Below are 16,053 nucleotides of genomic sequence, written 5' to 3'. Positions count from 1 at the left end.
AAAGGTGCAGTATAATTATTTAATTTCTGTAAAACAGTTATACAGATTGGGAAGATGGAAGTCTAGAATAAAGCTTTCAGAATTAAAAACAATCTAATCAACAATCTTAAGAGTTAATGGATTTTTAGCTAAAATAATATTTTCTTTCCAAAACTCTGCTTTTAACGGGTTGCAGTATTACTACTTTTCTGAAAAGAAAATTTCATGTGGCTCTTTATCCTATAATCGTCATTTTTCAGAAGAACTTGATGTGGAGGTACCATCCATCTTAGTTTTCAGGTGGCTCAGTAATACATGAAGAGAATTTATCTTGCTTGGGAGCCCTGCCTAGCTTAGCACAGATTACTAGGCAGACTGATAGTTCCTAGATCTTTCAGAGTCACTCTATGAAATAGCACACAGGCCACAATTAATGAGAAATGGTTTTGTTTGGGTTTTTTTTCTCTCGTGTAAAAAATTTAACTGCAGTTACATAATTTTAGATTTCTACTGATGAAAGTTTTTACTGGAGAGAGAGAAAAAAGAAATCTTAAAATTACAATTATTTTTATGGAAATCAGAAGCATTATATATTGGTTTTAGAAATGCGTGCAATGATCACTATTTAATGTATTTCAATTTTGAAAAAATATTCTAATGGATGTTAACCAACATCTACTTTCTGCATCTTTTAAATTAAACAAATTAAATTTGTTTAAACAAATGTGTTGCAACAGCAGTGAATAAAGGGTCAGATAAGATTACGGCTTTCTATGGTTTTTACATGTAAATGCTTGGGGGGGGGGAAGTCTGAAAAAAAAAAAAAACAACCCAACTTTTTAAAAGATAATATTTAAAAAACCTTCTAATACAAATCATATTTTCCCAGTTTTTCATTGCTACCGATACAATAGAACCACTCAGCAAGAATAAGCAGTACCATGTTGTTTTCATGCTGTGTTATAGAACTATGACAGAAAAGTGTCTGAAAAATATTTTTTCAACCACAATTTATTGATATAATGATAGAATTAGAAAGATATATTCTAGTAGTTCATTTTTCAAGTGTCCAAAGGACTGGCAATGTAGAATGAGAAGAAAATGGTAACTATAGTGTTACTAGTTTCTTTTCCTTGCCACTTTGCCTTAAGGATATTTTAAAACTAGTACTGAAAGGCTTAAATGACAATTTGCTGCAATGTTGGCATACAAATTGTAAGCTGTTGTCTGAGTGAATCCTATTAAAATAAGCTGACTTTCATCTTGCAAAATGCTGATTAACAAATGGCTATTTTTAATAGCTTCAGTTCTAATTCTGTATTTTACAAATCTGTGGTAGCATACAAAAATGTAAAGAAAAAGTTCTTTATATTTCAGACATTTAAAGTATATGTAGTACTTTAGTACTAAAGTACATAAAGAACTACATTTAAAGCAGTTCTTTAAATTTCAGATATTTAAAGGAAAAATCCTGTGCTAATAAAGGTGAATAGAGGACAAGTGACAGTCAGAAGCATGTTCATGAGCTTCTGTCTCAAAAGTTTTATATCCTTGAAATAAGAAAAGTTAGGAAAAAAAAAATCTATATTGCTCTTTACCAAGATGATTGTTCTAACTGAAGCAGGCCACTTGAGATGAAACTATCTTAAATTCACTAATCCAAGAAAGACAACCTGTTGTTCAGTATTTGTACACATAGTGCTTTCAAGGCAGTTTTGGTAACAGTCAACTCATTGGTGACCAATTTAATGAATTCTTGTAGCATTGCCTACTAAATTGTGGTTTCTAGTTTGTTTAGTAAGCCCAACTTGATTGTGTGTGTTTGTCACTCCTTTTTACCCCGTCTCTCTCCCTCTCCTGCTTTTTACAGATAATGATGAATAAACCTGACTCACTACATATCGGTGTTTGAAGTCTGCACAGCTGAATAACAAATTGTAGTGGAGAATGTAACATGGGGCAGGAGAAGCAAGACTTCAAAAAAAGAATATTCATTGTACGAAAAAGCGGAAGAACATGCCTTTTAAAACTGGGATACCGATACACTTCTCTTGTGTGTACTTCCATATTAAATGTTCATTAAATGTGTTCATTAAATATTAGATGCTCAAAATTTAAAAAGCAAAACAAAACCCAACAAAACAAAAAAATCCCCAAACCTGTAATTTCTCAAAGTCCAAAAGAAATCTAGAAAGGAATACCTGTAGATATTCTGATACAAAACTGAGACCTATAATGTAAAACAGAATTTCTGCCATATCAACAGTTGGCTGGTACGGTTAAGCAATTGGAAGCATTACTGTGTTGTGGAAGTACCCACATCTAGCTAGTCACTTACATACTTAAAATAGCCTCTCTCTACAGCTATATAAAGAAATTACTTCATTTTTATTGACCCTCATGGTTGTATTTTAAGAGCGTCTTAATCTAGTGGTCCAGTTTGAGTATTTCACTTTTTTCTTAATAAAAAAATTACTGTATTTTGAAGCTAAAAGGTTCTGTCACTTTTTAACCAGTGTCACCTGAAATATCTTAATGGTGTTTCTAAATCAAGGCAAACTAGTACTTCAGCCATCATTGAAAAGTCTGGGGTTTTTTGAGATGGTAAAATTCAGTTGGAGCTGGAATACTTTTTTCCCAATATTTTTCTTCCTCTTCTCCTTCCCCATCCACACCCCTTTCCCAAAATCCCAAGTATTTAGCTCTTTTGAATTTTGTAATCTGATCAATGATAATATAGTCTGCTGTTGAAGTGAAAGGAGTGGGTTTTTTCCAGTTTGTTTTTAAATTCTTACTGTTGCACTCATGGCTCTAGCACAAATGGGGGAAAATGAAATATTGCAGGCACAAGTGCTATGTAATACTTCTCACCTTCTGGCTCGTGTTTTGTATCTTGATTTCCACCACCCCAAAAGAAAAAACAGGTTTCTTCTGACCCACATTTCCTTGTTCCTCCTGTAAAAGCAGTACTATACAGGGCAGATATCAGGTATGCTGTTGTTTTCCAGTCATCATCTCTGGACCAGCTTTATTGGCTTACCCATACAATAAGTCTCTTGTTACAAATCTGATGAACTGTCAAACTCCCAACTGCCCTATTGGAAGAAAAAAAATAGATTTTTTTTTTTTTCCAGCTACAGCCAGTCACAGTCTAAAACTGTCAAAAGTTACTTTTCCACAAAGTAAAATCAAGTATATATATATATATATAATTTAGAACTGTCAAAATATGTACATGATTTTTGTATAATTGTTTTATGATGTTGTTATTAAAGTTTTGCCCACTGAAAAGTGTTAATTTTTTTCAAACACATCCAATTCTTAAAGGTAGACCAAATTTAATCTATTTCAGCTGTATCCTGGGAACCTGTGATGAGAATAAAATGAATGATCATAAATGCCTTTAAGATACTAATTTTTTATATCCTTACTTACTTGATAAACACCTCTTGCTTCATCTGATGAGAAAGTATGGTTATTGTTGGAAACAGTGCTGGTTCTGTCCTATGCTGCTTCTCTTATCCTTTGTTTGTTTGTTTGTTTGTTTAAAATTCCCACAGTAAATTTGGGGGCTTTTCAGTAGGCTTCTCTTCCATTCCACTTTTCACTGCTGAATAATCTATTCAGAGAGATGATCCTCATGAGTTACATCATCGATGACATTTAGCAAACACACTCCAAAGACTTTAATAAAGAATGAGTCTGCATTATTTTCCCTTTTCAAGTTTGCTTTTCAAGTCATACCTTGCCCACCTTCTGTGGGAAGGGAGGACCCAAAACCTTTAGATTTAGAAGAATATAGATTAACCATATGGAAAGAAGAAAATACACCAACTGGTAGATTCTGCACTCTATGGTTTTGAATTTTCTAAAGGTGATACAGTCTTACTTAAGTTACGGGTTGGGGGGTGTTTAGTTCTTTTTAAATTGAAATCATACCATTATTGACATTCATTTCTTATGCAGTGTGCTGGCTTGCCTCTGGTAAGAAAAATGGGCATAATCTGCAGCCTTCAAGCTTTACAGACGTAGAGCTTTTTATCAATTAATAATTTGAATAATATGCGTAGATTGTGCACAGCTTTTCAAGAATAATCTTCAAACCTGCCAACCAATACTGGATATCCTTGAAATCCCTCAAGAGCTAATTTAAAAATGACACAGTAAATAAGTTTGCTAAAGAAATACTTTTATCTGAACTTGTAAATCCCTATTTAATGTACACTGTAACGACATCAAGGACAGTGTGACTTCAGGATGATTTATTAGTCTGTATGTAATAACTTACTGAAATTAGTTGAGCATTTGGCCTGTCTTTATATTACATTTATTATAAAGAATCTTCTGTTGCATTCTAGCAGCAAAGTGAGGTATATAATGGTATTTTTGGCACAAAACATACTCTGTAATCTATTTCACATTATGTCCCTGTCCTCAGTCTTTCTTCTTGACCCCTGCAGCCAACCGCAGTTCAGATAAGGAAACTTAAAAAAACAAAAACAAAAAACCCAAAAGAAAACATGAACAAACAAAAAACCATGCATCCACCCCTCCCAAAACACAACCCCAGAAAGCCAAACCTGTAATGCCTCTATTGTGCTGCCCTGCAGACATGATTGTAGTCCCCGACACCAGGGGACTACAATCCTGGCTAACTGCGCTGTCTGTAGCTGTGTGTCCGCCTGGGGTTTTCTGACCTCCAGCAGAACGGAGGAGAGCCCCAGCCGTGAGGCGGCAGAACTAGAGAGAATGTGTCCTCGGGGCCTGCGGCGGGAAGATGGAGTCTCGACTGCTAACTGGCTTCGTTTTGAGCCGAACAGGTACAGTCATCCTACCCTGAGCATCGGTGCCTTAAATCTTTTTCAGAGAACAGAGCCTGAAGACGCTTTTGCTCTTCAGTTTGCTGAACTTTGTGTATTTGGGGTTACTACTAGAAGGTATGCCAGAAAAATGTATTGCCTGGCCAGGCAACGTGAACCGAAGCAGATCACAAACGTTTCTGCGGTCTTGTAAGTGAATGGCGTACCATATTGCTGACGAGGTTCTCTATGCTCTTGAGACATCTACATCATTTATCAATAATTCTTATTTCAGCTTTTAGTGCTTCTGTCTCCCTCGTGCTCCGATTGGTGCACAAACGCTGCATGTTTAGTCAAACGTGTGTTCTCTACTAACCCTTTTCTTCTGAAGCTTTACAAGCGTGCCTAAATCTGTTGAAAACTTACGAAAATATTTTCGTGAGATAGTTTTTCTCACGTCTGTTTGCAGAAACGGGAAACTACGCTCCTTCACAACTCTGACTGTCCCCCACTGGGAGTTGACCTGCGCCTTCCCAAGATGGCGGTTACAATAGACGGCCCCCGCCCCCGGGCGTTTGTCACGGGGCGGCGGTGCCGCCCTGCGACCGCCAGGTGGCGGCATAGCGGCGGGCGCGGCGGGGGGGCGGGGCCCGCCCCGGGCAGGGGCGGGGCTACCTGGTGCTCTAGGTAGGGTCCCGAAGCTGGTCGACGGCGAGTCTGAACCAGCGCGGAAATTCTTAAGTTCCCATGATTTACAACTATTTCCTTGTACAAGGCCACGTTCTGAAACCCTACACGCGAACACAAACGTTTACGAAACGTTACTCACAAATAATTTACAAAGCAAAGATCCAGAGAAATACATAGAACTTATTCAGCTGGGTAACAAGCTTTTAGATAGAGCAGAGCTTCTCAGCTTGTATCAGTCGTGCAATCCTTGCGCTCCTTTTCCTGGGGGATCGGCGGGATGGCAGGGTACGTCCAGTTTCCCCACATGCCTAGGTGCAAATTTAAATAAAACAAAATATGACACATGTAGCACAGTTACGGTGTTGTGCATGGTTGGACTCTGTATCGACCTTCCCCTCGGCCAGAGGGTGGGGTAGAAGCGTGCCCCTGACTAAATTACTGATTTGACTTTTATCTCTCCACTAACAGCGCCTCATCAAGGCTCAAATGTAGTTAGGCTCTGCTTCATTTTATTAACTGTGATAAACCAAACACAAATACGGAATTTGATTTTTCAATCCTTTTAAACATTTTTCTTCCTAAATAATTGTGTGCTTTCTCAAACCTTACTTTAACACTTGTTCATTCATGAGCCATGTAGACTAAAATTTAGCATAAAATAGAAACCAATGGTTACCATTCCTAGAACGTTTCTTTTTGCCATTTTTATTCATAGTTTAGATGAAGCAATTTGCAGAGTTTAAGTGCTAGTTTTAAAATCCATAAAGAACTTCTTCCTTTAAATTAAATCTGTGTGTTAATGCTAGACAGACTTCAAATGCATTTCCAAGTTGGTATGTTTTCCAGCTGAGCTGACGAGTTCATCAATTCAAATAGTAGCACTTTGAACAGTTGGCTTGTGCAAGAGTCTTAAAACATTTCTTCAGCAACTAAAACCTTAATTGAACTGCTTCCATAAAGATATATTAATTTGTAGTTACTTGTGAGCCACATATATAGGAGTTCAGCTGCTTCTACTAAATTGCTTGCCTTGAGCACCTCTGATCTGGTGTGCCCTTCCAGATTTTATTTCCAAGACATTTTTAAACCAAGATAGGATTTAGCTAATTCCATTAACTCTCTTTTTAACAACACAGTTTAAAAAACTCACAGAGCCAGAGACTTGGAGAGTTTTTTCACATTAGCTGCACATTAAAAGCCAAAACCAGGCAGGTTGCACAGCAGGGAAAACTCCAGCGAGGTAGCATTTGCTTAGTTTCAGGATGGCTGTGACAGTTTTTTCACAAGTCATCCCTGAGGTTGATTGTATCAAGCGTGAGGCTGGGGCGTTGCATGAGTCACTTCTGCTTGGCTGATGGATGTTCCCATAGGGACTATAGTCAGCCAGGACAAAATACAGTTCCGTTTTAAATAGTGCTGTGGCTCAAGCTGATGCAGACATGCTCTGCGGATAATGGAACCATAATCAGGTCCTCGACATACCCTAATTTTTGCTGTATCCTGCAGACAGTCCTGACAGTAATCTCTTCTCAAGGGGAAGGGATGAAGTACGCATTTTTGCTGTATCCTCAATGTAGGATAAAACTTCCCCACATTCAAATTTTAGGCAAAAACCAGCTATCTTAATAAAATTTTAAATCTCAAGCAATACTTCAGGGATGCTATTTTTTCCTTCCACCACCTTCCCCATCAGGAGTTCACATTGCTGTTTGGTTTATTGCTGCTAGAACTATTTTAAATGCTATCAGAGTAGTTTTGCAAAAAAGAGGTACGCAGCCTTTTTCTGAAGAAGTGATTGATTTGGTGGGGATATAGAAAAGACAGAAAACCTGAGATGCCATTAATGATGAGCTAGAGGTCTGTCTACTGGGCAGCTATACCAGCGTGACCACTGGTTACAGGGTCCGTCAGGCTCCTTTTTATAAACTGCTGTAGCTGTTGTACTTCCTCTAAATTCTGTTTCTTCCTCTGTATTGAGCTGTAACAACTCTTGATAAAGACGTCTAAAAGACAGTAGTAAAACGCATCTAATTGGCCATTATTGTAGCACACTTAGTTGATCCTTTGCCACTGACGTTAGTTTTGATAACTTACATGGCAGTTTGAAGTGTTTTAGTCTTGTTCTTCAAACTTTGTAAGAGGAAATCAAAAGGTGAAGATTATGGCAGTTGAGCTTCTCAGTAGAGTAAATTTGGACTTAACACTGAACATACTTTCATGACTTTTTAATTCTAAGAAATATTAGTATATTTTATTTTTTCATGCTTAATAGTTTTAAAGCCTTATTTAGTAGATCTATATTTTACTGTTAGTAAACATATATGGAGAGTTATTTCCACAGCAGTAAAACATCTCTAATGTGATTTTTAGCTACAAATAATATAGCAATTTTTTTCAGCTGTTGAAAAGCCTGACTGCACTTAATTGTATATCCGGTTCCACCATGGACTTCAGCACATCAGTTAATGATCACAGCGTCCTGAAAAACTTAACTCACTGTATTCACTTAATTCACTGCAGTGCCTCCTTTCCTCAGATGACCACTGTTGCTTTCTCTACACTGGGCAATCTTGTTTGTCCAGGAAGAGACTCCAGGAAATTCTGACTCTAACAGACAGTGGGGTTAAGCTCTGGCAGCTGGGGAAGGCAGCACAGTTTCAATCCTGCGACCTGCGACCTTTGTTAACCATGCAGTGATACTACAGTAAATAGTCTGCTCAGATCAGTAATGGACAGATTTTCCACCATAAATACCAGTTTGTAGCCGTACATACAATAGCGGAGCATGGATGAGCACATCAGAAGGCCTCCCACTAGAAAAAAGCTTGAGTCAAATCCCACTGTGATCCGTTAAGATGCTCCTGTTCTCAGCTGTCTATTCTTTCCCTCTGCTGATGATTATCAGGACCAGCAGAATGAAACATGCGCCCACCCTCACGCTTTGGCACAAAGCATATCGTCGCTTGATTAAACTGCTGGGACAATGGGTTTGAGCCAAGTCACCAGACTCTGAGCTGCAGTTGGTGAGGATAGGAACACATCTTCCATTCTGCTTATTCTGCCACAGTGAAAGCAATCTCTGTCAGAAGGATGGGGTATAACAGATGGAGCTATAACTTATACCACTTTGCAACAGTTCCTAAAGCTCATGGGTCAAGGATGGTGCAAGACTGCTTGTGCGGTATTGGTAAGAGAAATTTATGTATGAACATACAACGTGAAACAGGCCTGCTGAGGAGCAAAATCTGCATAGTAGATAATGTTTATCTTGCGTTAATCAAGTCATAATGTACTTAACACTGTATTTGTTTTCACTTGCTGGCAAAACTCCCCACAGGTGTTTTATTCTGCCTTACAGCAGTTAAAAATGTGAGAAATGTATAAATATCGTTTAAAAAAAATCTAGTAATTGTGAAATTGCCTGGTTTATCATATGATAAACCATGGGGGCTTGTTAGAGGGATCACACTAATACGCAGTGTGAAACAGGTCAGATCCCTTCCTACAGTCACTAGCTTTAGCAAAGCTGTCTTTGATACCTCAGCTCAGGTATTTTCAGCTTAAATGCAGAAGCCTTGCATACAAAGCCTGTAAGATGTGGGGTGTCTTTCCTGCCCCTCCATTCCTCATTTCTGTCTTAGTGGTGTCTGAAAAATGTGCTGTTCATGTACAGTTACACTGATGTTCATGGAAATTGCAGGTACCTAATTTCTGGAAATCAAACCCTGGTGCTTTTTCAGCCTCAGGGAACTGTATTTCCTTGCCATAGGATAACAGAGAGGTCAGAAGGCTTTGTGATCCTTGGACAGAAGACTGTGTAGAATAATGGAATGAACTGGGGGGAAAAAAATGTGCTGAAAGCATCTGGGAGTTTTTTGTGCATACTAGACAATATATTCTATACTCACTTTCTGTGACTAAGTTTACTGTTACCGAGGCCTAGGATTAGCCAAATAAAACAGCAGGGAAGCCTTCTCTGTGTTTCTTGCCTCCATTTCTCACTAACATTTTTACATTCACTCCCTCCCTCCCTCTTCTAATGGAAGCTGGGGGAAAAGTGCCGAGTACAGCACTAATGACATGAAGAAAAACACTGAAGGAAGCAGCAGGGAGGCCAAGGTTTCAACCACTCTCCCTCCCTTACCCAGGAAAATTTCAGTGACCTCTTGACACCTCCCATGGGAAACTTTAAATTGACAAGAGTATTTGCCAAGTAAATACAAAAAATGGCATTAGAATGGTACAGTTTCTGACTTAATCCTCCTAAAGTCAATGAAAGTGAGTTAAGGTTCCCGCAGCAGCTATAATGCAGTAACCCCATTCTAGATGGCAGTATATATGGATATGTATCAGGATTGGTTAAAAAACACTTCCACACACTCACTAGTATTCCCTTGGGAAACTGAAAATAAATATGCCAAAAATTAAGTTACAGCTTGTTGCTGGATTATCCTGGTATTTTGGTTAAAAGTACTACATTTCATATTACGGAACACTACCTATAGTCAAAACGTTGTTCATTTGTCCTATGAAAACAAAAGGGGAAGACATTTCAAGTTCTTTATACCCTGATTGTTTACTCTGCCATGTTTTTGCTGGGGTAAGTAAGTTATTCAAGAATGATTGTTGGGACTCCTGGAAAATACTCTGACTTTATTATCTGCCAGCTGCCAATTTTTCTTCTGAAATCTGATGATCAGGAATGGAGGGATATTAGGGTACACTGCATCTCAAGCATCTCCATACCATTTCTCACCACACCTAGAGAATGCATCGGCTACCCAGCAACACTTCCTGGTCATTACTAACTCTGATCCTGCTCATTAACAGTATTGCAGGAGCCCGGTCACTAGACTGGAGATCTGTGGTTTAGTTCTGGGAATTGTCCCTTTGTTTCCTCCCCAGCAAATTATTTAATTTATCCTGCAGAGATAACTGCATCTATGCCAGTCATTACCTCCCCTCATTTGTCTTGCCTTCTCTTATCTTTCCAGTCTTTTTCGTTATTAGTTGCGAAGTCTTCAATGTATGAGGTAACCCTGCCTTCGCGCTCCCCATCCCTGTTATACAGAAAAGGAACAGCACAATAAATACCATAAATAAGAATGCTTCCAGAATGCAGTACCAGAAAAACGCTCACTGACTAATGGCAACTAGCACATAAGAAAATACCTAGCACAGACCATTTGCCAACAGCTCTTTTGAGCACAGCTGCCTTAGCTATATTTAAGGACTATGACATGGATTAAAAATACATCCTTTTTTTAGTGTAGGTATGACCTTAGAGAAGAATGGTGGTAGAACTGCATTAGCAGTTCACAGTGATGCTTGCAAACAGGTTTTTGGCACACTTAACCATTGTCAGTGCCCTAGTCACATCCACGTGCAGAGAGTTGCTGTTGGCATTTTTGGGGACATGCGGGAAAACATTACTTGAAAGTGAGTTTGACTATAGCTCATATAAAGTGTGTATTTAAGAGGTATTTAAGGGCTGATTCTTAGCTAAAGGGATGGAATCCAGCTGCCTGTTTTCTTTGGCCCCGAGAGTCAAGTTTGATATGATTTAAACTTTCAGAGCTGGCTTCACAAAGAAACAGCTAGCGGGTTGGTTTTGAGGCTTTTTTTTTTTGTTTGGTGTGTGTTAGTGAGTAAATATTTTACAGCCCAAATTCCTAGTTCCACAAAATCAGTGACTCCAGGCTGTGGGACAATATAAGTAAGCACAAAGGCTGGAATTTATTGCTAGTAATGATCTATGAGATAAGATTTTCAACTAAGCCTGTGCAGAGAGCTCTCTTGCCAGATGTGTGGGAGTGAGAGTGACACAAATGTACAAAAAAAAAAAAAATCTTTGGCAATCCCAGAGTGATTATATAGCCTTGTAGTGCTAGCAGCCTCAGAGAATTCATTTTGCGTCTCAATGTCTTTGTCAACTTAAAAGCTAAGTCCCAAGCTTTATAAAAGAAATCCAAAGTTGTGCCATGAATACTCCATAAATTTATCTCACTTCCTTAATCTTATTTTTAACAAGGAAAGTTTGGGTTTTTTTTTTCTACATTCCTCGTTTGTAAAGAACTGTGGTAGCAGAATGATAGGAGAGATTCTGCAAAAAATCACTGGGGAACTTGTCCCTTTATTCCCTTACTTTTCATCCCAATGTAATTCAAAACTTTCCTTTGGAGTCAAGCTACATTGGAAATCCTTGGTTTTTGCTTCTAAGATATCACAGACAAAAACAATGGTACATGGACAGTATACTGATCACATCCAAACCTCTGCCTACCTCCTTTCATAAGCGTACCAGAAACTGCAGATACTGAAGCTTTAAAGGAGCTTCTGTACCCTTGAGACGACACAAGAAGTATAATTTGTGCTAACGGGAAAGCAACTTTCCTTGTAGCTGAGTCTACATTCCACAAAGGGATGCTTCACTCAAAGAAAATGCTTTACCTTGGTATAAGGACACTGCTTTGACTAGATTGGAATGGAAATGTTGGTGCACTTTAAATGCTGTAACACATTTTAATCTTTTTATATCCTAGTACATAAACTCTTACAAAACCTACCTCATCACTCATGTATGTTTGATACCACAGCAAAACTGTTTAAGTGTGGCAGAGATGTTTGAAAAGTAAACATGCTGATAATTCTACTTGCCTGTCAGATAGCTCAGCCCAGCAGTTTTAGTAGGAAAATGCTATTTTAAAGAAATAAATCTTTTTCAAAAAACTAGCTGAGCATGGTTTTAAGAACTAACATGACAACTCTTTTTTTGTTGTTGTTTTTGGCAAACTATCAAATTGTTGCAGCACTCAAAATTCTAAAATGGCTTGGTTTAGAATTCAAACAAGCTAGCAAATTCTTCATGTAGATTTTGCTCTAAAAACACGAGTTTCATGTGGAAAGATGTCACATCTTTACCCTGGAGCATCTTACCAATCCCTGCTCCTAAGCCTGGAAGTGTGGCACAGCTACGTTCAGACTGTTCTGGGACAAAATCCAAATCAACTCTCACTGCAGAGGAGATGTAAGTGAGGGGAGTATGATGCTTTTCAACAGACTTCCCGATTTGGACAGTAGGAGGAACTGCAGGACTCACCATAAAACACACACAAACGACAGTACAGACGTATCTTGGCCGTTACTATACATTTCTCATGCTTTAATGACCACAAAAGCACAAGCATTTTTTAAGAGTTGCTCCTCCGTAAATGCACTTCCAGTAACTGCTTTTATTCTAAGACATACATTAGGTGTTTGTTAAAACATGCAGAAATTTCTGAGTTTTCATTATGTTGTCGTGCAGTTGCCCAAAAGAGAAATAACATCGCTTACATCACGTGTCATAGAGCCTATGCTCAGAGCGGACTTGAAAAATTCTCATTTAGAAAGCCTGAGGGGGTGCTTAGTATGTTCTGAAGATATTTGGTGTGAAAAAGTGAAGAGGTCTGAGATTCCAGCCTGCTACTTTTTGGAGGATGCTTTTCTGAAGATAGGACCTCGAGGCTTTGGCCAAGGATGTTTGCTCTAGGAGGATTAATGTGAATGCAGGACCTGTCTAGATAAAATAGCACAGTGCTGTGAATTCTTCCCTATTCATGAAACTTATTGACTAGCTTTGTCTGTCTCACAAGATTTTAGAGAGTGAAGCTGTAGTGCATTTCTAAAAATACAAAATACAACAAAAGACAGAAACTAGGAATTGTACATCTGACATGATGGATACAGACTTCTCCCAATGCGCACAACCTCCCTCCCTCTGCATAGTCTACATGCAAAAGCGTCTCTGACTCTCCTCAGCAGTTCCACCTCCTCCTATCTAATATTGAATTTTTTTGTTCAAATAGTATACATGCCAAGTATCCAGTCTCCAGACATTCAGCTTCTTTCAGATACTTTGGTAATGAGGTGTGGTAATGAAGACTTAAGTAAACTTTTATGAATGTTGAACATCCTTTATGATGTTTCGCTTATTTAAAAAGAAAAAAAATTGTTTGGGCCCCACGACTCATCTCATCTGTTTGGGTTTTGAAAGCTCCAAACATTTGTCACAACGTTCACCAAAGATAAAACTGGAGTTTAGTCACTCCAGCCCACTGTCACTCAAAGTGGTTGATTACAGTTCTGCCTGATCTCAGTCTAGAGTCAGTAACACAATAATTCTACTTAAACATTTATATAATTATTGGTTTACTGTTCGTATGAAACAGCTTTACCCTGTGTCTTGTATGTAGCCTTTGCAAGTGGGGAAAATATCAATAGCTTTTTAATAGCTCAAAATTTGCTAACAATATAGCAAACTATTAAAACAGCATGGAAGTATTCCAAAAAGTCTAGGGCAGTCAGTAATTCTAAAACTACATCCTGAATCACTTGGGAATCTTTGGGAGAACAGATCTAGATCATACTGAGATACCTAGGAAAGGATTGAACAGAGAATCTGGCATCCTCCATCCCCACAGGAATCTCCCCTGTGGGCACAGCACTAACTCTAGAGAGGCAAAGGAGCATTGGGACATACTCTTCAGCCACACAGATGAGGTCTGCGGCTTATCAGCTGCATGCAAGGATGGAAAAAGACAATTTGATTTTAGAATAAACTTATTAAGAATGGATTCTAACATTTCTGTATCTCTTCTAAAATCTTCACAGCTGTGCCACCTAGCTTGATTTCTTTAAATGAACATTCTCCTTCGGTTTTTCTTTAACCTTGTTTGTAGCACCGGAAATTTCAAGCTTGCTGGTTAATGAGATGCAGGCACTATGTTCCCATCAGTGTAATGATCATCTAAATCAAGTTCTTGACCACCTAAACACACCAACAGCTTACTGCATTTCTACAAGGTACAGCTGTGGACACTGCAGCTAGGCTATCTGGATCATAAGCACCCGTAAGCCCAGTAAGTGTTTTCCTGTGACCAGCCTGGTGGAAATGTCTTAAGGTAACAAAGACCTCACCTAAACACTGAGAATTTGTAACATGTTTGCTCTTTAATGCCACAGCCACTTTTTCTGTTGCATATTCCCTCATCGTGACGTAAATTATTACAAAAGCATCAATATTTGCAAAGGTACGAACCCATCTTCACGTTGTCAGAGCGAGCTAGTTCATGACATTAATACACAAATGATACTCTCCTCAAGAAAACAGGAAACTAAGAAGCAATCAAAAATCAAATGTGATCTCTGTCTTGTCAGGTTTGAGATGCAACCAGGCAACTCTTGTCTATACCCCAAGCTAGATGCCTAGAATACAGAATAAAGATGTAAAACTAGAAGTCAAAATGTACTGAAAGCACAACCCATTTCTCCTGCCTCCTCACAAATAAAAGAACAGCAGAGATGCTTCTGGCAGGATGCAGAAGCCTTAGATGTACCTTTGTATTACAGTCATTGATTTAGTTACGACTAGTTCACAACACAAAAAGTGCAGCAGGGGCAGCGCAAAACTCGGTTTGCCAGCAAACTGACTGGATCAATATCAACCATGCTGAGCTCAATGCTGCTAGAATTCCGCTACTAGCAACCGTGCTAGACAATTTAAAGCTAGAGCTAACTGCAGCATAGACATCTCGTTGTAAAAAACCAAACCAAACCAAAAAAAACCCCAAACCTAAACCAAACCACAATCCCCTCAACCCCCCAAAAACAAAACCACAAAAAAATCTCCAACTCTTTCATGAAAAAGGAACAAACTCCTTGAAGAGCATCCTTGCTCATTTCCACCAGAGACTGAAGAAAGTTGGCCACGCTTCGCAATGTGCTGTACTTGACAATAAAAAGCCAGCAATATCAGCATGGCCATCAGTGGTAAACTCTTACTACATTGATGTCAGTGGGAATTTTGTGTGGCCTTTGAAAGGAAAGTGCCACTGCAGCTCCAGGGGTCATTTTACAAGGAAATAAGATCAACCTTTTTGGTCTGTGCTCAAGATCTATATTGCATGGGAAAAATGGGCTAATGTGGATATTACCAATGGGGAAGAGCATTCTGACAAAAAAAAATAGATATAAAAATAGTTTAGTACAAAGAATGTATCTTACAACAAAAACATGCTTATTCTTCTCATTAGAAATAATCTGAATGTTAAAATTCGTTCTTGAACCTACAAATAAAAAAAAAAAAAAATCGGTCTATGACTGCCACAAGACACTATCTTCTGCTGTATTTTCTTTCTGATAAGGACATAACACTTCTTGTTCCATGATTCCTATTGCCTTTGAGTCTTTTGTAGTCATCTCAAGATTTTAAGGATGGAATTCATAAATAAATTAAATATACTTTCATACGTTTATTCTCACAGGCCAGGGTTTCTCTACACAGCACTCAGTTTTGTTTTATGAATCCAAATATACAGACTGCTAACATGACTTTTTCAGGCACACAGGTTATCCTGCCATTAGGGTCACAATCTTCAGGCACATTTTGCAGCATTAGAAAGGAGACTGGACCTTGTTTTGTTTTTCAGTGCATTAGTGTATTTTAGTGCATTTAATGCTTTCCTGCATTAGTTTACAAATGTCTGTGTTTCAAAAGATTTGCATGCTAACAAGTGGAATCCTACTCTAAAATGTCTCATACTAC

General features: G+C 38.4%; 1 protein-coding gene across 1 annotated transcript in view; it reads left to right on the top strand.

Moving 5' to 3' along the window:
- The window catches only part of NEK1 (NIMA-related kinase 1), a 50,417-nt gene extending 47,245 nt beyond the window's left edge, over positions 1–3,172 (top strand). Inside the window, exon 35 of the mRNA XM_010569946.1 lies at positions 1,850–3,172. Coding sequence (XP_010568248.1) covers positions 1,850–1,863 — 14 coding nt within the window. The 3' untranslated portion in view covers positions 1,864–3,172. The remainder of the gene's footprint in view (positions 1–1,849) is intronic.
- The last annotated feature ends 12,881 nt before the right edge of the window (positions 3,173–16,053 follow it).

The sequence above is a fragment of the Haliaeetus leucocephalus genome, unplaced genomic scaffold, assembly GCF_000737465.1.
Source record: "Haliaeetus leucocephalus isolate CR32 unplaced genomic scaffold, Haliaeetus_leucocephalus-4.0 Scaffold284, whole genome shotgun sequence".
Lineage (NCBI taxonomy): Eukaryota > Metazoa > Chordata > Aves > Accipitriformes > Accipitridae > Haliaeetus > Haliaeetus leucocephalus.
Note: the sequence above shows the minus strand (reverse complement) of the source record. Positions and strands in the feature narration are given on the sequence as shown.